The sequence below is a fragment of the Eublepharis macularius genome, chromosome 2 (assembly GCF_028583425.1).
Source record: "Eublepharis macularius isolate TG4126 chromosome 2, MPM_Emac_v1.0, whole genome shotgun sequence".
In the NCBI taxonomy this organism is placed as follows: domain Eukaryota; kingdom Metazoa; phylum Chordata; class Lepidosauria; order Squamata; family Eublepharidae; genus Eublepharis; species Eublepharis macularius.
Window position 1 is genome coordinate 30,912,809 of NC_072791.1, and position 26,275 is coordinate 30,939,083.

General features: G+C 43.5%; 1 protein-coding gene across 1 annotated transcript; it reads left to right on the forward strand.

Moving 5' to 3' along the window:
- Window positions 1-517: 517 nt before the first annotated feature.
- Window positions 518-22,251, forward strand: DDX24 (DEAD-box helicase 24). Its single transcript, XM_054972316.1, has 9 exons — window positions 518-602; window positions 3,735-4,420; window positions 6,515-6,895; window positions 8,927-9,080; window positions 12,572-13,087; window positions 15,375-15,450; window positions 17,844-18,032; window positions 21,302-21,431; window positions 21,836-22,251. Exons 2-9 carry the CDS (start codon window positions 3,742-3,744, stop codon window positions 22,078-22,080), a joined length of 2,370 nt encoding a protein of 789 aa, XP_054828291.1. The 5' UTR covers window positions 518-602; window positions 3,735-3,741; the 3' UTR covers window positions 22,081-22,251.
- Window positions 22,252-26,275: the final 4,024 nt, after the last annotated feature.

The window sequence follows — 26,275 nt, forward strand, 5'->3', positions numbered from 1 at the left end:
ATTATTCCCACAGCAATATATGTGTGTGTGTTATATACATGTATATGACTGTATACACATATGTATGTTATATGCATCATGTATGTGTGTGCATATATATATATATATATATACGTGTACATATTTGTCTGTATGTGTATAGGTATATCCATATGTATATATGTACATGTATGTATATGTGTGTGTATATGCATGTGTGTATATATATGACAGATAAAGACAGCGAATATAATAAGCACATTTGTGCGCGCGAGTCGATCAGTTCAGTTCTCTCCTGTACACTTCCTACAAAAACTTATTTGCTACAGTGATTATTATTAAAATACTACAAGACTCCTTTTATATTTTTACCGCAACTACGCCGCCGCCCCCTCCCGACTTCCCCCCTGCCCGTTTTCAGCCGCCACTAAAAAGCGAAGCCCACAGGCGCAGCTCTGGCTGATTCGTTTACAGACAGCAACTCGGCCTAAAGTTTTGTTTGGGCGCAGAAGAGTGACGTCGACCTGTCATGGCTGCTCCCGTGATGCTGCCACGTGGTTGGGTTCTCCAGGAAGTGTCGGGGAAGAGACGAGGTTGGCTGGCGTCTTCGCAGTGGGATCTAGGTGGGTGACGGCGAGGCTTGCTCGCTTGTTTGATTCTGAAGTAGGCAAAAGTAGCCTCCGATCTGGGGAAAGGGAGCCATGGGGCGGTGGTTCGAGCGGCCGTTAAGCTGCAGTGGGGTGGCTGGGAAGAGGAAGGAGTCGGCAGACACCCCCCCCCCCCCCAATCTTACTAGGTACTTCCCTCTCTTAATATTTTTTCCCTCCAGTCACTTCTAAGGTTGCAGTCTTAAGTTACTGACTTGATAGGAGCCCCCCCCCCCATTGAAACCAATCACGCCTCCGTCTGAGCTGGTCGAGTTATTAGGCGATGGAACGAACGGCTTACTCGTGTCGTCGGACGCCTAGTGGAACACCCGATTCGATGTTGATACTGGTACTTCTCTATTTGAGTGTGGTGCAGGTTTGCTGAGTTGCTCACATATTAGGGGAGCGTTGGTTTGTCAAGCTGCACAAACGAGCAGGAAACTTCGGATGAAACGGGCAAACAGTTCACGAAAGTTTTCGCGGCGATAAATTTGTTATCTTTAAGGTGGCACTAAGCCTACCTTTTGTTTTTAGTCTGCAGCGTGTTACATTTGAGATGCAGCCCTTCCCTCCCCACCACTATTTTTTGTTAAAGATGTCTTTGCACTTCTTTCCTGTGTTTGCTAGCCTCTAATCTTCCTGCACGTTGGGAGTCATTGAACGGGAGCTGAGCCCACACCCCACAGAGTTCATTTACCCTTGCCAAGTGCTAAAACGAGATGGCTTGTCTCAATAAAAGAAGCGACATCCTCCAGTTTGCAAGTTCTGAGCAAGTCAGTTAATGAGTGGACGTTTTGGAGTCTTTCAATCATTGGGTCGCCATAGGTCGGAGGCAACTTGACGGCACGTAACACACACACACACACATGCTCAACAGACAGATTCAGCAGTTGCTAAATCCCCATGGCTGTACCCATTTGGCAGAGGAGATGCATTTGTTCAGCTAGACCGTTTCCACACACGTTGAATAATGCACTTTCAGTGCACTTTAGTTATCCTTTAGAAGTGGGTATTTTGTTCCACACATGGAAAATCAGTTATAAATGTTCACTAAAGCATATTGAAAGTGGATTATCCAACGTGTGTGGAAGCAGCTCTTTTGTCCTTTATGCTTAAGACAAAAGCAAATTTTATTTACACCCTTGTCTGTTTAAAACTGGAGAGGATTTTTTTCTGTATATAGTAGCAGGTTCTCCAGTTTAGGAGGATCCCTTTGAAAAGTGCAAGTAACAGTAAAATTTTCCCTATCTTCTTCTGCTCACAAATTTCACAATTAAACTCTGAAATTATTTTTCTTTAATGGTTTCACCAATTTAAAAATCATTCAGGGTTGAACAGCAACTTTGGAAACCGTAGATTCATACAGAGCGGTTGCCAATTGTAACATAAGTTGTACAGGCTTGCTGAAAGAGGGAAAATATTACAATTAATAGCAAATTTGAGAGGATGGCTGTTCGGAACAAATTGTGTGGAACCAAATGTTCAGAGCTAGTAAGAGAACACAAGGATATGAAGGCCATATTGCGGCAACTTGAAGTGGGAGTTGCTCACAGGAGTGATTTTTTTTATTCAGGAAAAAAGTGGTTTGGCCTAGGCAATGTCCTAGCAGCTATTATCACCTTCAAAAATAAAGAAGGATTGAGCAGGCTGAAAAAGACTACCCAAGAGAAAATAAATTCGCAGTTGACAGGCACTTCCTTCTGGACTTGTGTACCACTGAGATCACAAATGTAATTCTCCCAGCAGACCCTGGAAGAATTTGAACAGCAGCACATTTTCAAGTACAAGTCACTACAGCAACAGACAAAGACAATGTAGATGAACCACAAACAAAATATTAGGAAAATGTGAATACCGGATCAGCAGTCAATCACTGGTTCTGCCCCAAGTACTCTTGGTGAGGTGCCATGCCTAAGCTTTCTGGCACCTGCAAAAAGAAGGCATCAGACACAACCCAGATGGAATTCAGCTGCGGTTGGAGATCTTACTCACTCACTCCCCCCTCCTGTCCGTTAAGAGCATGGTGCTTTATTGTTTCTCATTAGAATTGCTTTGCTGATAGGTCTGTCTGCACCATCATTCAGTTCCAGAGGAAGGGAAAAGAATAGCAAAAGAAGTAGTGAGCTGTAGCTCATGAAAGCTCATACCCTACCACAAATTTTGTTAGTCTTATAGGTGCTATTGGACTCTTGCTCTTTTCTACTGCACGAGGACTTCAGTGGACTTAGAAAGGTGTAACTCTGGTTAGGATTGAACTGTAGTAGTGCATTCAGATGTCACAACAAACCACCATTTATAAATCACAGTTTCCTCAAACCCTGACTGATTATGATATCCAGATTCAGACCATCCAGTAGAATAGGATTTGTCGATTGATACCAAAGTTGCATTTCCAGGTGGGGCTTGGAACTGATTTATTGACCACATTGTGTCCTGAATGGCTTCTGAATTCATGAGCTGCGCCTTGTTGAGTGCTGCCTAATAGTAGTGTGAGGTTTTGGGCCTCTTCCTGGAAAGTTAGGAGAGAGGCAAGCAGTAGACAACCAGGAGTTTAGACACAAACCAGGATTTGTTACTTTGGTAGGTTAGGCAGAGTGTGATGTATAAATTGTGTTTTTAAACAAATCCCACATTGTTGGGATGTCTGGACATGGAATAAAAGGAGAAAGGGAAGCAGAATGGGATTGGGCAGGTATATGAGGCAGGGAAATGCAATGAGGATTCTGTTTTGATCTGAAATAGCCACGCAAAGCTTTGGCTGCACTGTTCAAAACTTTAATGCCTAAAACAATTGCATGGGTGCATCCATTTGTACTTATTTTGAGACTTCTTGCGTGTCTCTTCCTAATAAAGGACTCACAACCACTAGTGTTTGGGCTGCAGAAACTTTATGGATTGTTTATCAATATGTTGATTATCAGTAATGTTAAATTACATATTTTTAGCTATGCAAATGGGCTTTCTTAGACTGAGTTTTTGTTTGGCCTCTTGCTCTGAATTTGGATCTTGTTTGTCTTTCTGATTATAAAAGGTTGTTGATTCCTAGCCTGCAGGCATCTGATTAATACCATATTTACACCAGTATCTTTGGTTCTTTTTTTTTGAAAGGTCAACCATGAAGCTGAAAAGAGGAAACAAGTTTAAGATCCCATCGAAATTGAAGCAGAAAGGCATCCAGGTAACAGGGAAATGGAAACCTATTGAGATTGACCCAAATCTCTTTGCTGATGAGCAACTTGGAGGGTTAGTATGTTTTGAAGAACTTACAGATTATAAACTGGTGACTTCATCTAAAGCGGGAGAAGAAGCCAAGAAGAGAAAAGCCGATAGCCAGCAGGAGGAAGCGCCTGTGGAGACAGAGAGCACCGTTCCCAAAAAGAAGAGGAAGAAAGAGAAAAATGTAGGACAGGAAGCCCACGGACATGATGAACTGAAAACAGACGATCAGGCAACCGAGTGGGAAGGCACTGTTCTTAGCCAAGTTGAGAGCAATGCAGGAGTTGCAACGAGCTTGAAAAGAAAACAGAAAAAGAGAAAACGGAAGAAGAAAGCATGTGCTGCCCAAGATGCACCCACCACATCGTCTAAAAAAGCAAAAAACTGGACAGCAGAAGTTCTGTCTGCCTCGTCAGACCTCCAGGTAGACATGTCGGCATGGAAAGAACTCTTTGTTCCTGAGCCCGTTCTTCAGGCACTGGGTGAATTAGGGTTCAGTGCTCCAACTCCTATTCAGGCTCTGGCTCTGCCTTCTGCCATTCGAGATAGCATGGATGTCCTTGGTGCTGCAGAAACAGGTACAACCTCATGATGTTACCCTGTCTCTTACAAACTGCACACATCTATTCCACCCATCCATATGCATGTTACACTCCAACTAGGGGGAAGGCATGACAATGTAGTATATATCAACTTTTATTTCGTAAAAACACACCAAACACAAATGGCAACATCTTCAGAACTTCAGTAATGGCATCTGCCTCTTCCCTCTCTTTTCCCAGAGTGCCACTTGTTTATACCTTAAAGAGACAGTCGCATCTGAGCAATACAACACAAAACTTACAACTAGGCTTGCTGTAAGTTTTGTGGCTTGGGAAATTCCTGGGGATTTGGCAGATGGAAACTGGGGAGGGCAGGGTTTGAGAAGGGGAGGGACTTCAGCAGGGTATAATGCCATAAAGCCCACGTTCCAAAGTAACCGTGTTCTCCAGGGAACTGAGCTGTGTTGCCTGGAGATCAGTTGTAATTCTGGGCGACCTCCAGGCCCCACCTGGAGATTGGTAACTTACTTACAAAATTATTCCTACCTTTTACAAGCACACCCTAAAAAGTGGGCTCCAACAGGTACAGAATTGGACCACACTGAGAAGGTCAGGGTTGTTTGTAATGAAGTGAGTGTGGAAATAAGTTTGAGAGCCAGTTTGGTGTAGTGGTTGAGAGTGGCAAGACTCTAATCTGGAGAGCCGGGTTTGATTCCCCACTCCTCCACTTGAAGCCAGCTGGGTGACCTTGGGTCAGTCACAGCTCTGCAGAGCTCTTTCAGCCCCAACCACCTCACAGGGTGTTTTGTTGTGGGAATAATAATGACATACTTTGTAAACCACTTTGAGTAGGCGTTAAGTTGTCCTGAAGGGTGGTATATAAATAGAATATTATTATAAATGTTTAATCAGGGCCTGGTGAAATCAACTGAGTAGGCCCTCAGTGGCAAGGGCTCAGGTATTCTGCATAGCTTTCTCCCTCTGCCTTGGGTAGTAAAAACAGAACAGGACTTGGCTGCTAGAGCTTTGTGTGTTGAAGGTTCCCTGTTCGGTCCCTGGCGTCTTCCAGGTGGCAGGAGATACGGAAAGTAGCTACTGCTTGAAACCCTGAGGAGTTCTTCCAGTCAATACAAAACCTGAAGAACTAAAAGTCTGATTGGCTCTAAGCTATATCATCATCATTATGTTAATCTTGTAATTTTGTAGAGAATAATGCTGTATGCCTAGTTGTCTTGATGTTTTCTAGCGGACAATGTGTTCTGTTTGGAGACTTGGGACTTGCTGATCAGAATCTTCTACCACCACCACACCCTGTTTTCTCAATTTTAATTGGCAAGATAACAGGGATTTGAAGTAGAAGGATCAACAAATAGGTGGAAATGAGGATTGATGCCATTAGCCCACTCCCCATCCCAAACACTGTCCCTCCCTTGGCAGCACCCCCCAAATCTCCAGGGATTTCCCAACCCAGAGCTGGCAACCCTGGGGGGGTGGGGGGTGGAGAAATCCCATTTTCTTTTAACATCTAATTCTGTGCTCAAGTCAAGGAGTTAAATATGTGGAATGAGTGTTAAGGACAAGAAGAGAAATTGCTTCACAAGAGGTGAGATGAATAGAATGCAGTATCTCCTTGGCCTGGTTTGCAGTATCTTTATACAAAGGAGAAAGTTAAGATACAGTTTTTCTCGTAAGATAGTAGATGACCTCCTTTAAAAACAGGAAAAAAATGATATTCCTGACTGCTGTAATTTATAAGTTTTCTTTGTATCTTATGGGGAGGAATAAAAGAAAAAAATTGCATGTACCTGGGCTTTTAAAAATTTGATGCTATTTTTTTTTAAAAAAAACTATCAAAGATGCTAGAAGATGACTGCTGTGTTCAGCAGATTGAAATGGCTGCTCTTTTTGGGGAAAAAACTGGAAGTAGGTCCTGAGAATCAGATATAGTTCCCAGACCTGCTTGGTGGTCCTGAGGACCCAGCATCCTGAGAGAGAGCGTGCAGTGGGATGCTTTCCTTTTGACACCCTCTGTGGTTGTGCGTCTTTTTTTTTTTGTATCTTTTTGTTTTTCTGCAAATAGTCTGGTAAAGCATGCCTCTCGTGATGCTGACGTGTGTGTGTGTGTTTTAGGAAGTGGAAAGACTCTCGCTTTTGCAATTCCAATGATCCACTCCATTCTTCAGTGGCGAGTATCGAAAAATTTGCCAAGTGGAAGTGATGGTACCCTTGAAGAAGCAGCAGGTAGAGAGGATGCTGTGCCAAGCTGGGAAGTGACTGAGGAAGCAGAAGGCCTGAACCCTGATGGGAAGAAAGCTAGTGGCCCTGTTGCTGAGGATGACGAATCTCCGGCAACAGGCTGCGTGAAGGTGTTGGAGGACGTAGAATTGGATTTGGATGCCAAGAAACATGATGCAAAGGAAAGCAATCCTCTTCTGGGATTGGTCCTCACTCCTACAAGGGAATTGGCAGTCCAAGTGAAACATCATATTGATGCAGTAGCCAAGTACACAGGTATGTCTATTCTTGGCATTGCATTTTGCCTAATTTGCAAGCTGCATATGAAATTGTTAACTTTGGCTCTGTTTCAGTGCAGGCTTCAGTTTTTATAGCATAGCATGGGCAGAGCTGTGGGTTGCCACGGAGAAAGGGCCGAGTGTGGTCACTGATTTAGCTTCCTCAGAATCTGGGTTTTCGTTTTAGAAAAAAGAGTTTTCTATGTGATACAGCAGTGAAGATATGCTTAAAGGTGCACCCATGAAGCATATTGAACTCTCAGAAGCCAAAGTACATAACATTTTTAGTAGTTGGGACTGTGCAGTGTAGTTCCTTGCCACTTCCCAGGGCCAGCCGAGTCAGAATAAATTATGCAAAGTGAGAGCAATGCTGTACGTTTGCATAATTTATGCAGGTCTCAAAGTTCTGCTGGGCTATCTGCAGGAATGCTTGGGAACAGAATTTTTTGAGCGCTGAATATGGGATAAATGTTGGTGTGGCATATTTTTGTGTCCATTTAAAGGAGGTTTAAATTTCTGTTATTTATGTATGCCACCTTCCTGGGGGCGGTGTTGGTGGTGGGTAATTTTTGTTTCATTTTGTTTTTATTTTGGGTAGATTTGAGCATTAATGCATCTGGAGAATATTCTGCTTGGTGAACAGAAGCTTTCCAGACGAGAAGCCAGAGGCTTACAAAATAAAACATCATAAAAACAAAAAACATTAAAAAGTTGTTAAGTAAAATCCCAGCAAAACATGTCATTAATCAGCTTAAATTGAACAACTGTTTTCAGGCTACAAACATACTGTAAAAATGGTGTTTTTGTCACCGTTTTATAACATTGTAGCTTTTTAAAATTGGGCTTGGGGATAGTTTAACATAAAGAATATCCTCTGTCTCATGGGAGGGAAAGAATCACCAACATTTTCCAACTCGGTCACCTTCACCTAATCCACAAGAGTTGTTCTTCAGTAGCAGAAGAAACAGGGTAGGCAAATAAGCAAATAGAAGGGGAACAAAGTGGAGGACCAGGTGTGGGCTTCATTTTTTGGAAGCTTTTTGTTGACTTAGAACGGTGTTCCCCAATGTGGTGACTATGGGTACCACGGTGCCAGCCAAGGGGTTTCTCATTTGCTTCTTTCGAAAGCATGTTTCCCCCAAATATAGATCCAGTCCTGGCTTTCCTCCACTTCTTTGCAGCAGGTGAACCCAGAAACAACTGCGTCTCTAGTAGTAGGACGCTTGGCTTGAAACTTCGCAATATTTCGTGACCAGCCTCAGTACCCCATAGCAGCCATTTTCTGACGCTCCCCAACCCTCCATGGCAGCCTTTTTCTGGTGGCACCCATTCCTTGCTCTCAAAATTCCAAAAGGGTCCACAGGCTCAACCAGATGGGGGGCCCCAGTCTATAAATACCTACCATACAAGAGAAAAAGCTTTTAAATTAATGCTGTCCAATGAATGTCTCTTCTGTAGTCTGAATTGTGTCAGCATGCAACCTGATCCCATGTACATTTCCTTAGAAAGCTCCCATAGAGTTCACCTCCTGAGTAGATTTTTATAGAATAGTGTGTTCTGTGAATTCTGGCTTCAATTTCAGTGTCAAACTGATGCTTGACGCCTATTTGGAAGAGATTCTAGAACTTCCAGTTTCAACGTGAGGCTCTTTAGAGTTATTGGCGGCTCTGGAGCAGCAGTTGTCAGGCTCCCTGAGCATTTCTGGGTGAAGAATGACTCTCCATTCCAGAATTATTTGTAGTTGTACTGTTCCTTCTGGTGAACGTAGAACAAAACAGATCACTTTCTGCGTTCATAATTCCGAGAATCATCTTGCTTTAAGGCTTTCTTTGAATTAGAGGAATGCTTCACGGCACGATGGAGCTTGCAGGCACGTTCCCTGAGGAACTGGTTCATTGATTTCTCTCTGGGGTGGTGAAGCATGTCATTGGTTTGCTTTTATGCTGAGAAATATTACACATTTTAGGATGTAGTGTACCTTAAGACAATGCTTTGGGATTTTAATGTTGCGCCAAACTGTGCGTTCCAGGTGTTAAGACAGCTCTTCTTGTCGGTGGAATGGCTTCTCAGAAACAGCAGCGAGTCTTGAAAAGGAAGCCAGAAATAATTGTCGCGACCCCAGGGCGCCTGTGGGAGTTGGTTCAGGAGAGGCATCCGCATCTGTCCAGCCTCCGGCAGCTCAGGTATTCAGAGGCTTTTCAAAAATGGTAGACTTCTCTAACAAAGCCAGTGCTGTGTTTTCGTACTGCAGAACCTCGCTTGTGCTGTGGTGCTCACTGTAGGAGGTACTGGATGGAGCAGGGCTATTGGCATCTTTGCTCAAAGTTCATCTGCGTTGAGGATCTGGTCTAGCAATGAACATCATAACAAAAAAGTTGATCGTGGTACTTAGATTACATGTGCCAGGACATTTTATTTTCACAACAACCCTATGAGGTAGGTTAAGAGTAATTGTTCTGAGAGCTCCCTGGCAGAGCAAAGATTCAAATACGAGTGCCCCAGCTCCTAGTCCAACATGAGCCACTTCATCATGGCGGATCTCATTGGCCAAGTTCCTCTTCTGCAACTTTCTGCACACTGAGTTTGGAATCTAGTTGTCTGCTACAGACAAACCTTCATTTCTTCCTCATTTTGATTGTGAAGGTGTGAAAATGATCCAGTAGCACATTCGAGGGCTTCAGGAATTGGGTGTGTGTATAATTTATTCTTTTAAAATGTGCTTCCCATTTCCTAACTGTAAGGTGACCTGCCTGTTGCTTCTCACCTCCTGTTGGGTTCCCTGTCTTATAGATTTCATTTTGTACAGTTTCATCCTGCCCTTCCTCCATGGAGTTCAGAGCGGCATGCATCCATCTCCCTTCCCCCATTTTATCCTACTGGCAACCCTGTAAGGTAGGAGGAATGGCTAGTCCAAGGTAACAAAGCAAGCTTCATAACACAGTAGGGATTGGAACCTGAGTCTCTGAGATTCCAGCACAGCCCTTTCCCGCACTGGCACACTTACAGATTGGGCCTACTTATAGCAGAATAAAGAAAGAATGGGCAAGCAGTAAGGAGTGAGATAAAATAGGACAGGTCTTCATGCAACACCTTAGTCCTCCAGGTCATTCCAAGGATGGCATACGTGGCTTTCCTTTCCCCCATTTTATCCTCCCAGAAATCTGTGAGGTAGGTTAAGCTAAGACACGGTGACTGGTCCAAGACCATCCAGAGAACTTCATCACAGAGTGAGAATTTGAACCCAGGTTTCCCTTCAGAACTCTACCCCATTTCGGGTGCACGGATGCTGCGTTCCCAAGACTTGCAAACCTCACAGGGGATGTGTCACTCTGCTAGTTCAAGCGTCTTTGATGCCCTCTTCTGTACCTTTTCCAGCTCTGAAATGGCCTTTTTGAGATACAGCAGCCAGAACTGTACACAGTATTCCGTATGAGGTCACACCACAGATCCCTGTATAGTTCTATGATGCAGCCTCCTTTGGATGGAATACTTTGTGCCGTTCTGGTCACTGTATCTCAAAAAGGACATTGCAGAGCTGGAAAAAGTACAGAAGAGGGCAACCAAGGTGTCCTGTGAGGAAAGGCTGAAGAGTCTGGGACTTTTCGGTTCAGAAATGAAATTTATTTATTTATATATTTAATCACATTTCTAGACCGCCCTCCCTGTCAGACGGGCTCAGGGCGGTTTAACAACAGCTTAAAACAGTAAAAACATTATAAAAACATTAAAACATCATATCAAAACAATTAAAAATGAATAATAAGAGATGATAGAGATTTATAAGATCATGCTCAGGGTAGAGAGAGTGAATAGAGAACCTTTTCTTTGAAGATCCTGGAACTCAGAGATGTCTAATGACATTGATGGCCCGTAGAATCGGAACAGACAAAAGGAAATACTTCTTTACACAATGAGTGATTAAGATGTGACATTCACTATCAGAGGATGTAGTGACTGGCCACAGGCATAAATGGCTTTAAAAGGGGATTAGACAGATTCACGGAGGATACGTGGCTACTAGCCAGGGTGGCTAAAGGGAACGTCTACATTCAGAGGCAGTAAACCTCTGAATACCAGTGCAAGGAGGCGACATGGGGGGAAGGCCTCGGCCTATGCCTTGTTGTTGGCCCCCAGAATAATGGTTGGCCATTGTGTGAGACGGGATGTTGGACTAGATGCGCCATTGCTTTGATCCAGCAGGGCTCATTGTAGGTAAGCAGAGTCATGGCCTGGCAGGACTGGTATGCTACATTTTACCTGCCTTGCATGTTGCCATCCTGGGAGCACAACTTCCTAATGTCTGTCCTGACCCCATTGTCATCAATTGCACTGAGATTTAGTATTAATGGGATACAGTGTTGGGTCTCTTCATCCACTTTCCTGTTTTCTTCATGAGGACTAGAGGCTGGGAGAAAGTGGCTTGCCTGAGGATACTCTACTTTCACGGCTTGTGGTGAAAGCTGAACCCCCATTAACCAGGCCAGAGCTGGAACTCTTACCTGTCTTGTCAGTCAATACAGACGTGACTCTCTCAGAAATGTTTTACATGCCTGTAGTTTAGCCATTCATAGCACAACAGAACATAATTATGTAGAACTTCCCTGCCTGGTCAGTTGGAGGTCATTTCTTTAGGACAACCACATAGCTTGCTGTTTTATAGCTCAGCATTAGAAGACATTTTGTGCAAAAAAATCAGCAAATCTAGCTCAGAATAAAACATACTGGGCTACTTTGTAGGAAAGGGTTGTGTTTGCTTAAATGTTATACTTTTCCCTGTTAAATCTTTTTGTTTGTGGAACACGGGGAAATGGCAAGGACTGTGAAATCATGCTGGGTGTCAGCTTTTGCAGTTTTAGGTAGCACCAAATAGGTCCCCTGTAGTTATCCATACTCTCTCCTGTCTCATTCCGCTGAACAATTGAGGTAGCAAAGTGACCACAGGGCAGTTTGTTTTTGGTATAGTGACTCTTGGCATAATTGCTTTGAGTTGTCATGAACAAGCAGTGCCATTTCAGTGCCTGCCACCTCCTGGCTCGGCTCTTGTTTAAAAGGAAGTTCAAGGGAGAGGTGACCTGCAGTCCTATTCCTTGCCTCGTTCACAGTCATGCCAAAAAAGTTGTCCTTCACCTTCCAGCTGAATGTATGAATCAGCCAATAGGGCAATTCTCACTTGCAATGTTTTGTCCTTGGGTATGGATACTTGAATAGAAAAGTTACACATCTCAAATCAAAAGCATTGTGGCACTTCAGAGCGTCTTAGAGGGACATGTGCATCAAATGTGATCTAGAGCATATTTATTTTGGGTATCCTATAGCATTGTTTATTGAAGTGCCTTTGATATTGACTGTACTAATCTCGCACTATGTAATACGCCTTGAGTCTCAGGGCCAAGCTACACATGACGAATGGCACTTGAACAGCACGTGTATTTCTCTCTGTTCACTTGCCCTCCACTCAATCCACTTGCCGTTCAAGTGTCATTTGTCATGTGTAGCTTGGCCCCAAGTGAGAAAGGTGGACTGTAAATGATACAGATAAAATAAATAAAATATCTGTACTTGGCTACAAAATATCAAGTAGGAATTAGCTCTCAGTGTGTGTTTTACACAAAAGATGTCCCCGTTTTTCTTGTGAAGTTTCTCTTCTGAACTATCCCTTGCCTCTCCCTTGCAGGTGCTTGGTGATCGATGAAGCCGACCGGATGGTTGAGAAAGGACATTTCCAAGAACTCTCTCAGTTGCTGGAAATGCTGAACGATTCACAGTATAACCCCAGGCGTCAGATTTTTGTCTTTTCTGCCACCCTGACTTTGATCCACCAGACTCCCGTTAGAGTCCTCCAGAAAAAAAACACTGTGAAAATAGACAGGACAGCCAAGCTGGAAATGCTGATGCAGAAAGTGGGTATCAAGAGCAAGCCCAAAGTGATTGACTTGACAAGAAAAGAGGCCACTGTGGAGACCCTCACAGAGACCAGAATCCACTGTAATGCGGATGAGAAGGACTATTACCTTTATTATTTTCTGCTGCAGTACCCTGGCAGGACTATGGTTTTTGCAAACAGTATAGACTGTATCAAACGACTGACAGCACTCTTGACCATACTGGACTGCAGTCCTCTGCCTCTTCATGCAAATATGCATCAGAAACAAAGGCTGAAAAACCTGGAGAGGTTTGCAGAACGTGACCAGTAAGTTAGTGCATTAGTATAGCCGTAGACTGCCTGGATGTAGGTCACCAACTAGTTTTTTGGGGGAGGCTACTTGGAGAAGGGTTGAGAGGTGGCAAGTCTGTGCCTCACTTGCGTCCCCTGAAGTGGCATGCCACATGTGTAGTTGCCATAGATGCCACTTCCTCCATGTGTTTTGGCTGTAGGTTGGGTCCAGATTAGAAATGTGAAGGCCTGGGGTGGGGTGGGGGAATTCTGAGGGGAAAAATTCCCCCTCCCCTTTTTTTCTGAGGATTTTTTTTTTCAGTTTTCCTGGTGGATGTTCTTAGGATCACTGAAATCTCCTATGACTTTTTTTACCCTCTTCCAACAAGTAAAATTCTTTTTCAGACAAGGTTTTAACTCATTCAAAATATAGAGCATGAAAAAGTCGGAAGACCCCTCCCCCCTCAATTTTTCTGATGGGAAATATGGGGGAACCACTGGAAAAAAAACTAATGTGAACTATTCCCCCCGCCCACGCCTTAGGAGGAGTGAAATGCTTTTTAAGACAAAGTATTGTTTATTCAAAACGTGTAGCAGGAGAAAGTCTCAACTATTTTAAATTTTTCTGTTGGAAAAAATGCTTTTCCCTTCCTCACAAAGACATTTCCATGGATGCAAAAGGCTCTTCCATCACCAAAAGGGCCTCTTCTGTCTCCAGAAGATTTCATTGTGATGGAGGAAAGTGACACCATTAGCAAAATAGATCCATAGGAATCACCCAGTGATGCCTGGGGCGTTGCACTTGATTCCACAATTTCCTGAAAATCACTTGTTCTAGTACTCACAAAGACAGTATTTTTAGCATTTGCATAGTGGTCTCAGACTGCGGTCTGCCTAGGATGTTGCAGTTTGTCCTGTAAATCAGGGCATGCATGCATTTGTCATCGACTCTGAGTCAGTGTCTGCTAGAGGCAGCTGTAACGCACATCTCACTTGCATTGTCATCACTGAGTGCAGCTAGGAGATGATGCAGGCACATCGTTGCTATGTTTAGAATTGTGCAGATTTGTAAAATGGCAAATTCTCTCACTTTCCACTGTCCAGAGCTCTTACTTTCCCCCAGATTGTTGTGAAGAAAAATGAGAGGCATTTGACACTGACTCCAATTTGATGTGAAAAAGAAAGTGTTTAGAAGTATTGCTTATAGTGCAGGCATGCAGTGATATAAGGATAGTATTTTCTGGTTACTTAACCTCCCCCCCCCAAGTTAAAATATTGAATGACTGGCATCTTTTAATCTTAACTACTGCTGCCATGGCAAGTACCTTTTCAGGTGTGAAATGTTACTTTTCGTCATGTTGAGTCCATATAGACCTCTTAATGCCTTGATCATGCTCTCCGCCCCCCCTTCCCTTTAGTTGGGGTCTACATAACCCCCAATGCCTTTTAGTAAAATCCGGAGGGTAGTCGAAGCATCCCAGAATAATGTGTATTGTAGGCAGGGTGAGGCACCCCACAGCATGTGTGCCAAATGGCAGCACCTCAGACCATTTTGCTTGGCACTGCAGTTTCCTTGCTCCGCCTCAAAAGCAGGGATGTAGTTGAGCCAGGTTGAACCAGAGCAAAGTTCCAGGGTTTGGGGGAGGGATGTGGAGCAGTGACGTAATCAACTGGGCTCCTTGTATACCTATTCCCAGTAAAGGCTGGTAGCCCTTGCCCCCCTCCCCCCGAGCAGTCTCTGTGGCTGAAATAACCATCAATCCCACCCCACCCACCTTTGTTGGCCAGCATACCAGCATCTTCTTAGGTAGATGTTGCACTTCATTCATCACTCAGGCCAAAAGGGTTGCCTGCCCCTGATCTAGAGGCATCAAGCAAGAAGAGAAAAAGAAACCAGTGCTTTTTTTTTAACCATGAAAGTATGGCGTGGAGCCTGGCATGGCCTACTTATCTCCAGTTAAGGGCTATTCTGGCCCTTTATTGTAGCAGCTTGAGTTGTGCATCTTGGTTGTAGATTAATCTGTGGTATATGAAGTGGCACGATTTGAGGGGAAGGGGATTTCTTTTTACGTCTTTTTTAAACAGCTTGTTCTGTGCCGATTATGATCCTCAGTGCATAGTTGAGAGGCAAAAGGAAGTACTGTCTTATTTGAGTAGGTTCTCTTCTCTTTCCTCCAGCACTTTTAAAAATTTATCTTCATTATACTTGTGATTTATTTACAAGCTATTGATTTTTCCCACGCCTGGTCAGCTTACCTTGTGAAGGAAGCGCTTCTAGCTTTGTGGAACGGACAGCTCAGCTCTCTCCCTTTTGCATTTTCAGCTGCGTCCTCCTCACAACTGATGTTGCCGCTCGTGGGCTTGACATTCCTAACGTGCAGCATGTCATTCATTACCAGGTACCATCTTCCCCCCAAAATGTACTTTTGGTCGCTGTTTAACAAATTGAGTAAATTGGAAATAATTGAAAAAAGCTGGTTTGAATCCCACTACTGCCATGAGCTCAGTAGGTGGCCTTGGGTAAGCCATCCTCTCAGCCCCAGCTGTATTGTGGGGATAATAACAGTAACTTGTTCACCACTCTGAGTGGGACACTAATCTGTCTAGAAGAGCAGTATATAAGTGCAGTTGTTGTTGTTGTTTATATGAGGCCAGAGATCAAACCTCTTCACTGAACATGTCTGAGCTCCAGAAAGAGGCAGGGAATTGTGACAGGCAGTACCTCGACTGGACTGAGGTTTCCTTCTCTCCTCGTGTGCCTTTTTATGTCCTAGATTTACCTCAGAAAGAGGCAAGGATGTTTAAAGAGATTGGAGCTGCTTTCATGTGAGGAAAGCTAAAGGGTCAGGGTCTTTTTAGTTTAGGAAAAAAATGTGACTGGGGTGGGGAGAATATAGAGATTTATAAAATTATGTATGAGGAGAAGAGAGTAGGTAAGCATTTTTTCCCCACAACTCCAAAACACTAGAAGTCAGGGACACCCAATGAAGTTGATGGGCACATCATTCATTTACCATGTACCTCTCTCTTCCCCTGATGTTCAGGACAGACAGAAGGAAATGCTGCTTTACATCACAAGTAATTGAATTGTGGCATTCAATGCCAGTTAATGTAGTGATGGCCATGAGCACACAATGCTTTAAATGGAGATTAGACAGGTTCATGGAAGATGGACCCATCAGTGGCTACTTGCCAAGGTGACCAAAAGGAACCTCCATAGTCAGAGCCAGTTTGATACAATGGTTAAGAGCGGCAGGACTCTAATCTGGAGAACCGGGTTTGATTTCCCCTTTCCTCCACTTGAAGCCGGCTGGGTGACTTTGGGTCCGTCAGCTCTCTCAGAGCTCTCTCAGCCCCACCAACTTCACAGAGTGATTGTCGTGGGGATAATAATAACACACTTTGTAAACCGCTCTGAGTGGAAGTTAAGTTGTCCTGAAGGGTGGTATATAAATCAAATGTTGTTGTTGTCAAACCTCTGGGTACCAGTGGTGAGACGGAACATCAAAGGGAGCCTCTTAAAAACACTATACAAAAAAAGGGGGAGCCTCTTTATGCTATTTGTTGACCCTCCAGGGCAACAGGTTTTGGCCATTGTGTGAAATGGATGTCGGACTAGGTGGACTTTTGGTAGGACCCAGGAGGGCTCTTCTTGAGTTCTTATTTCAATCAAAGTTCTTATTTCATGTTTAACGTTCCAGAACATTCAGTTGCTGACCTAAAAGTAGTAGTTATCCTGCATAGGAATTTCAAAGGGAGATTAGAGAGACTGCTGAATTTCAACTGATAACGAAGCTCAAGACAATGCATCCACCTGGACTGAATCAAGACCTAGGCTTCCTGTCTCATTACCATTGCTGATTTCTCCACACCCACTACCCCTCGGCATACCCCACCCTATTCAATCATGCCTGCCATTGTCATTCACCAGCTATTATCATTCGGCTTCTACAATCACTCCACTTTCCAAGATATAAGGACAGATGGATTCAGATTCTAGCTGTATCTGAAGAAGTGAGCTGTGACTAATGAAAAATCAAACCCTACCACAATTTTTGTTAGTCTTTTAGGTGCTACTGGACTCTTGCTCTTTTCCACTGCTACAGACAGACTAACACAGCTACTCATCTTAATTAAAAATGTTCATGGTAGTCTATAACTACATTTAACAAGTGGCCATCTTTTAAGCCTGTGGGTATTTAGGTTACAGATGTAAACAGCTGCAGAAAATTTGCATGCACAGTGAAAGCAAAGAGAAAAGCCCAGCTTGGTTGAAAGGGTTTTCCCATCTTAGTAGTGAAGTGATGGAAGAAGCTGCATATGGTGGAATTTTCTCCTGTGCATCTCTTTAAAGTACTGTGTCTTCTCAAAGGTAGACCTGAGAAACATTTTCTCCCCTGGCTCTCTGGTACATAGTAATCCTCCTTCCCAATGTCCTTTTCCAGCCCTCTCTCTTCCTACATCACCCCGCCCCTTATTTTCCAAACTTGAGCTTTTTAAACATAGAAGGCTAGGATTCTTGGGAGGTTGAATTTTGCAGTCTGGATAATACCTTTTGTATTTTCTGTGCTAGCTCGGAATTGCAGTAGACACACACACATTTCCCAATCGCCAAGGCCGCTGGCTTTTCTTCTGAAGCTAAGCGCTCTGTCTACGAACAAAGGCAACTTGCAACGTTGAAGCAGTTAAGGGGGAAGGTGTGAAATGACTTTCTGGGAAGTTGACATGCTGTTCTTTCTTTGTAGACTCTGTTCTGTCTCCATGGAAGTGTTAATCTCTTTTGCTTTTGCAGGTTCCTCGTACTTCCGAAGTCTATGTGCACAGGAGTGGAAGGACTGCCAGGGCCGCCAGTGACGGCCTGAGCTTGTTGTTGATTGGCCCAAGCGATGTGATGAATTTTAAAAGAATTTATAAGACATTGGCAAAGAGTGAAGAGCTTCCTTTTTTTCCGGTGGAAATGAAATGCATGACTGCTATCAAGGTAAAAATGGTCTTTTTTCTGCTAGGCACCTTCCTTCAGCTATAGTGCTTTTCACAGTCCCTTAAGACCTCAAGAAAAAATGTTAATATTATACCTGTGAATTGGGAATCCTGATCAGCAAATTCCAGACGTATAGCCATGTTAGGCTATAGCAACTAACATTTCTTCCAACAGAAACTTTAAAAAAAAAACTTTATTCAAAAGAGGAAAAAAAGACATTTGAAAGTGCACAAAGACTCTTGAACAGAATACAGAATAATAGATTTAAGCTACAACAAAAACAGGATATATAACAACACAGCTGAATTTCATATTACTCCTCTCCTCCTTAATTACTTATACCCCAAATTTTATTCTCAACGTTCTATATTCAGTCACATATATTGCATTTTATAGTCAACATTTTTAAGATCTTAATTTTATAAGATCTATATCCATGTTAACTATTCTTGATTTTTCTTAATTTCCAGCTACGTATTCAACAGAAGCTTTTTTTGAGACAGAACTCGCTTCATCAAACACAGCTGGCTTGCAAAAGCTTATGCTGGAAAATACCTTGTTAATCTTTAAGGTGCCCACCACACTCTTCATCATAGAGCATCTGTTATCTAAAACAGTGTTTTAGTCTGCAGTGGCTGATGATGTGCCAGATTTTTCTATGACTTCCAGTTTTTAAAAGTGCCTGATCTAGATTGCAGGGTGCCCTGAAAATTTTAGAACATAAAGCAAAGGAAACAAACAAATATTTGTGTTAGTTTTCCAAAACCACAGTATTCCCTTAAGTAGTCTTACGGTATTGAAGAGTTAGTTGGGAGGGAGAAAACATCCCAATAGGAACTTGGCAGTATTATTCTTCTGTAATAGATGAAGCTGGAATGCACTTCAGTTTTCAGTCAACTTTATCCGGACATTCTGAAATTGATGTCTTTGTTCTTAAGATTGCAGCCAATTTGTACATTTTTCTGGATGTCAACCCTATTGTATAAAATGGGACTTACTTCCAAAGAGCCCTCCTTAGAATTGCCCCTCTCGTTTCCCATTGCTGTGAAAAATGAACAGGTAAAATGGCATGAAGGAAAAGTGCGATATTTCAAAGATCCCAGCTTCAGCCCCTGGCATCTCCAGTTCAAAGGATCTTAGATTGCAAGTAATTTGGAATGAACTTTTCCTGCCAAAGCAAATATTAATGAGCTGTATGAACCAATTATCTGATCTGGCATAAGGTGGTGTTGTGTGCATGTGTGTTCATGGAGTTAACGCAATGTGAGGAAGTGGTGCTTAGTTTAATCTCTTCAAGCTGCCATAAGTTGTTTCTGCATTGAAGGCCGGCTTTTCCTTTTGTCAAACGCTAGTTCCATTAAGTTAGATCTGGGGATTTTAAAAAACGTTTCTCTGCTCTTCAGCTCTTAGCAGCCAGGGAGCCCTAAGACCCACCAAAGGCATTATGCGATCTCTGCTGGGGGAAAAAGAGAATGATGTGAGGACATTAAAAATTAAAGCTGTTGTGAATGCGTAGTTTTAAGTAGTTAATTGCAGGTAATGAATGATTTTGGAGATTAATTTTTCCTTTCTTTAGCTACTTAAGGATTCCGATTCATTGCTCTGCTGTCATTCCTGCTGCTTTAATAATTTAATTCCTTCATGTGATTTAATCAGCATGTCCAATATACAGCATTCAGGGTATTTCTTGGCATATATAATCACTACGGGCCGGGGTCCGATTCTTGCTCTGTTAATGTTTTCAGACTGTATTTTTCAAAATATTCAAGCCTGCCAACATATGTCTTTAATCAGGGCTTTCTTTTTCTGGTGGCATGTGCTGGTCCTACCAAACTCTTTCAGCCACTGGCTTGGACCCCAAAGAGGCAAATATCTCTCTTTTTTAAAGAAAAAAAACACTGGCTTTATTAAACTGCTCTGCTCTGTACCAGTTGTGTGTTGACAGAGCCTCAGTCCCCTCCCTTGCATAGCAACACAGGTAAGGGTTTGCACAGTGACAAGTTTGCAGGACGGAGTGGGGGAACGTTGCTCATCTTTCCATCTCTGCTTCTGGACCTCACATTTAGCCTGGATCAATGCATCTCTCTGTATGTTTTTCTTGTTCAAACCCTAAGTTGTGCATAACCGAGTATGTTTTTAGGGGATTTTATCTGTTCATGGCTGCAGCATGTTCTGTTTCAAATTTTGGGGGGGGGGGGGTGATCAGAGGCTAAAAATCAGTAAAGGAAAGGAATTGTAAATAGTCCTGTTGTACTTCCTCACAAGTCCACTCTGACTTTTCATACTCCATCTCTCTCTCTCTCTCTCTCTCTCTCTTTTTTGCATTAATTGAATTGATTGATGTTAGGCAAGTGCTATAAAGATAAGTTGGAAATAAGTTGATTGAGCACAAGGTTGTTTGTGCGTGATCAAAGCGATGTCTTTCTGGATCAGCGTTCGTTTTCAGCAGGCACCGGCCAGGTGCTTCTGAGGAGCCCACAAGATGAGCAAGGAAGGGAGGGCCATCTCCTGTTCTTTGTTCCCTGTATCTGATAACCGGACACATCCTGCCTCTGAACGCAGAGGCTCCATTGGCCATCATGTCTAACAGCCATCCTCCGTGAATTTGTCCAATCCTTTTTAAAAATTGTGCAAGTGAGTAGCCATTCCACCTCTTGGGTAGTTAACTATGCATTTGTGAGAACATACAAAGAGCCCTGCCGGATCAGACCAGTGGTCCCATCTATTCCAGCATCGTGTGTCACACAGTGGCCACCCTGTTTCTGTGAAGGGGCCTAGAGGCCAAGGCCTCCTAATACTGGCATTAGGGGGTATACTGCTTCTGACTGTGGAGGTTCTCTCTCATCTGCCCGAGAGCTACTGACAGTCAACTTCATTGGGAGAATTGTACTGTTACATATATCTATACAGGATGCTGCTTTAGACTGTCAGGCTATTTGCTGAATACTCCTAACAGACAGCAGCTCTGCAGTATTCAAGAAAGGCCTTTCCCAGGGTCTGCCACCTGGGGTCTTTACCTGGAGAGGCCAGGGACTGAACTAAGGATCTTCTGCGTGCCAAGTTAGTTTGCTGCCTCCCCAGGTTCCTTTCCTTCATAGTACCATTTTTACCACGCCTGCTTTTTCATACTTTCTAAGCTCAGTGTCCCAGCCTTGTCAGCCCTTTCCTATAAGGCTGTAAGGCTGGCCTTTCGAATTGTGCTGTTCTGAGTGCCCTCTGCAGGGCACAAAGAACGGATTGGCAGAGAATGTCCCTGTGCTTTCTTTCAGGAGAGGGTAAACTTGGCGCGACAGATCGAGAAGGTGGAGTATTTCAGCAGCCGAGCAAAACAGCACAACTCTTGGCTGCAGCAAGCCGCCGACGCCCTCGAGCTTGATCTGGATGACGAGGCCCTGATAGGCAAGTCAGGGGGTGGTGATGGTTATATGTTAATGGGGAGAGGGCTGCCAGGAAGGTGGGATTACTTGCATATCACCCGAGACGCAGAGATGAATGCAGTAGCCCACGTTACTCCCTCTTGAGAATTCTGGTCCATGTCTCTACCTGGGTCTAAAACACATTCTGGGACTGCATGTGTTTGCTTGGTTTTAAGCCACAAGCTCCATTCAAACTCAACAAGAAGCCAGTTTGGAAATTTAGAAAACACATGGATACCAGTCACTGTGGAACTCAAGGGATGCCGTCTCTGGATACTTCCCAAAGAAACCGGCATTGTTATGCATGTGGAAAGCTCATGGATTCTAGCTTATTGTGATCCACAGAGATTATTCTGTTTTTTTAATTAATTTTAAACATCTCTATAGGAGGCCGGCCCAGTGAGCAAGAAGAGAGTCAGAAGCAGAAGATGCTGAAAGGGATGAAGAAGCATCTGAAACACTTGCTCTCTCAGCCAGTATTTAAAAAACTTATGAAGACCAAATACCCAACCCAGTCTGGAAAACTGCTCTTGCCTGACCTTTTGGAGACAAGTTCCCAGTCTGCGCTGGGTGCCATGTCCAAAGCCCAGAGGAAGAAGAAGAAGCAGCAGCAGCAAAGTATGGACATCTGATAGGAGTTGTAGGGAGTCAAGATGAGGAACACTTATTTCTCCGTCTCAAAGCTACGTCTGGCCACCAAGTGTTCTGACCACCTTTATAAACATACCTGTCCTGGAATGGTTGCCACCCCCCCCCATTGTTTCTGTTCTTGTGTATTGCTGTGATTACATACAAATACAGTTCCTCCTGTGTGGTTATTTATTTTTTTATTGCTTTGGATTCTCACTACTATGAACAGAGAAGTTTGCAGAAGTGGGTCTTTCCTGCCTTTCCCCCATAACCCCTCCCAGTGCTCTCCATAAAGCCATTGTGGAGGATTGGGGATCTCCTGAAAAAACGTTGCACAGGGGCTGTAGCCGGTAGGGTGAAGTGGATAAATTGCTCCCTTTCACCTTTGTAGAATGTTTTGCTTCATTCACTGAGCCTGCGCTTCTCTTGTAAGAGAAAGAGGCAGGAAATCCATTACCTGCTACTTACAGGAGCCTCTTAAGCTACATCGCATGTTGCTCTTGAGGCCCTCTTGTCCTTCAGCTGCTGATCTACAGAAACTGCAAGGAAAAGCAGGAATGTTCCATTTCTGCAAACTCCCTCAATTTGCAGAAGGTTGAAACCAGCCCAATTCACAGCAGTGTTGTCCATCTCTGGCTGAATGTGCCACTTGTGTGTCATTTAAACACATCACCTAGAAGAAACTTGTACGTGGAAATCTTCACGTCTGTCGAGACTAACAGCAGTAACCAAGCTGGCACGGGTTTATATAAAGGGGTCTTATTTATCATGATAGAGGGATATCGCTCCTTTGAAGCGGGGAGCATTGCATTTCCATCTTGTAGATAATAAACAATTCTTTTATGTTGTCACATGACTTTTATACATAGCATAGATTTAGAATGATCCGCCCATGCTCTATTCTCTTTTTGGGGAGAGGGGAAATTAAAGCATATCATGGGAAAGAACAGGAGCTTCATTAAGTTAAGCAGCAAATGTTCACTTAATCTTTTTCTTCACTTGCCCTACAGAAATCTTTATTAAAATGTTTAAAATGTTTGATTTTGAAATGGGGCTTACATGAATATACTTTATAAGAAAATGGATGATTTTTATTGGCAAAGGTGACAGTGAATGGGAAGTCTGGGAAGGACTGGACATTGTCCCTTACGCGGTATTTTGGCTTTCTTCCTTCTTGCTTCTCTCAGCCACCTCCTAATCCAATTTCTTGTTGCGATCAGAATATCCTAAATTTCATACTTTTTTTTGTAAATGCCTTTGTCTGCTGCTAGTGAGAGCCACAGTAGTATTTTTATTTATTTAGAACAATTGCACCCCGCTGTCCTTCAAAGAGCTCAGGGAGCATACGTTGTTCCCCATTTTAATCTCCCAACAGTCCTGTGAAGCAGGCTAGGCTGAGTAGTTTGGATCTAGACTAGAGTTTCTGCTGGGGCATGGGTTTCTGATGGCTTAGCATGATCCACATCAGTAAATAATGTGTCCTGAAATTCCTTTCCCGGGCGACAGAGCTCCCTGGAACGGGATTTCAGGCTGCCCACTCTGTGGGCAGAAGTCACCCATAAGCCAAAGACTGGCCAAGATCAGCTAATGATCTTTATGGTAGAGTGGGGATTTGAACCTGGGTCTCCCAGATCCTAGTATTACACTGTCATCACTACACCATGTTGGCTCTCACATGTTGTTACTCTGCCCCGAGCTCTGTGCTCTGGAGACAGTGCTACCATGCAAGCCAGTTCTAAGCCGAGATACCTGTGTCCAGACATAGACTAACCCCAGTTACTCCAAATCAGGATTTGAAGCTGGGAAGCTACAGGTTAAGAATCCTAGTTTGTGGCCTTCTTGTTCCTACTAAACAGAGTTGCTGGAGTGACAGGCTTTAAACATCAATACTGAAATTTAATCAGGGTTTTACAAATTGCATTTTAGTATGCCGTCTATCAAACAGGTTATTAATATGTTTTAAACCAGATCTGTGTAACTTGTGACAGCACGATGTGGCTTGCCAGGTTCTTAAGACACACAAAATACACACACCCCTTTTTTTCTTTTAGAGTTCAGGAGGTAGGAGGAGAAAGCAAGCGGCGGTGATAGGCCTTCTGGACTTGCAAGTTGAGAAAATCTGCTTTAAACTGTATAGAGGAAGAAGTCAAAACGATCCGGAACAGTTATTCCATGGAGGTGTTTGCAAATGTCTTGTGTTTTCAGAATCCATTGCCCTCAACTTAAAATAAAACTTCAAAGGAAGATCAATTTTGAGGAGTTATATAATTACAGTGGGAATGACTGACTTGGGGGGGGAAGAAATGAGATGCGTAGGGGAAGAATAAGCACAGTCACCTCACTCTATAACCTTACAAAGATAATTTGGTATGAATGTTGTCATGCACAGGGAGTAGTTTCACCAAAATTAATGTACTCCAGCTGCTGGTTGCCTATAGAAAGAAATAACCACTCTTGTATTTGTAATTTTATTATTATTATTTTATTCTGTGTTGTTGCTGCCCTGGGGCTACCAATCTTAAAATATAATCGTAAATAAAATGAATTCATGACTTTCAAAGATATACAGGGAATTTAGCTTGTAATAGCTTGTGTCTGCTCATGCATAGAGAGGGGAAATAGACATTTATAAAGGCAGAAATGACTACGCAGAGTTATGAAAAGACGTAGGAGAGCCAAAAGAGGGCTGTTAAGGGTAGGTTTGCACATTATGAAAGACCCACATAGGAAATGTGGTGTGACCCACATGGGGTTTTGCACATACAAAGATGGGGGATGGTTTTAGCATTAGCTCATGTTTATGGGCTTGTGAGACATCTGGTCAGCCACAGGATGCTGGAAAGCCAACCAGTGGCCTGAGCCAGCGAGGTCCCCCTTATGTCCTTAGCACCACGTCCAGCATCCAATCCCATTTGCTATCAGATGGGCTCTGTGACCTCTATCCTACATTCTTTTTGTGATGTTGGAGCTGCTGCTCCGTGGCCTGGTCATGTGTCAGTCCAGTAGCACATAAAATAGGAATCACATGGTATAGGTGCAATCAGTAGGGCTGTCAGCTGGAAGCCTCAAACCCTCCCATTGCCATTCAACGGGACAACAGAAAGGGGATGCCCTCCGAGAATTCCTTATGCTGTGGGGCACCAAGGGAGTTTGTAGCCAAACACGCTAGTTAGATTTTAGCAGGGCAAACTTTAATAAACTTAGAGATACGATGAGAGTTATTCCATGGACAAGAATACTGGAAGAGAAAGGAGCGAGTGAAGCGCAGGCTCTCCTAAAAGAAGAGCTCTTGCAGGTTCAAGCTATCACCATTCCAGCAAGATGGAAATGGAGAAACTGACAGAGGATAGAGAGAAGGCAAAAAGGCTCAGTGCCTATTTTGTCTCAGGACCACCTAGAGATGATAGTAGGCAAAGCATGGCTTGGGGGTTGCTGGTTGACATGGGCAGAGAAGATGTGGAGAAGCACTTTGTTGCACTGGATGTGTACAAATCCCCTGGGCCAGATGGGGTGCATCCAAGAGTGTTTAAAGAAGTTTCAAAAGAGCCTGCAGACCCTTTCTTGATCATCTTCCAGGCCCCTTGGAGGACTGGTGATGTGCCGGAAGAGTGGAGGGTGGGCAAATGTCACCCTGTCTTCAAGAACTGAACTAACAGGCCAGTCAGCCTAACTTCTGTCCCAGGGAAGATACTTGAACAGATAGATATTAGAGGCATCAATCTGCAAGCATGTGACGGACAGCATGGTGATATGGGGGAAGTCAGCATGGATTTGTCCCCAACATGTCCTGCCAGACCAACCACAACTACTATGATAGAGTGACAAGCTTCCTGATCCCAAGAATGCTGTTGAAGTAGTTTATCTGGATTTCAGTAAAGCTTTTGACAAGGTTCCGCATGGTGTTCTGATGGGTAAACTGGTGAACTGTAGATTGGACTTTCGGATGGTTAGATGGATAGAGCACTGGCTGGATAACTGCACACAAAGAGTAGTTGTCAGTGGCATCATATCTGATTGGAGGGTGGTGTTCAGTGGAGTGCCACAGGGTTCGGTCATGGGCCCAGTGCTTTTCAATATTTTTATAATGATCTGGATGAGGGTGTGAAGGGATTACTCATTAAATTTGCAGAGGATACCAAACTGGGAGGAGTAACATTCAATGAGATCTGAACCCACTGGAAAAGTAGGCAGATTCAA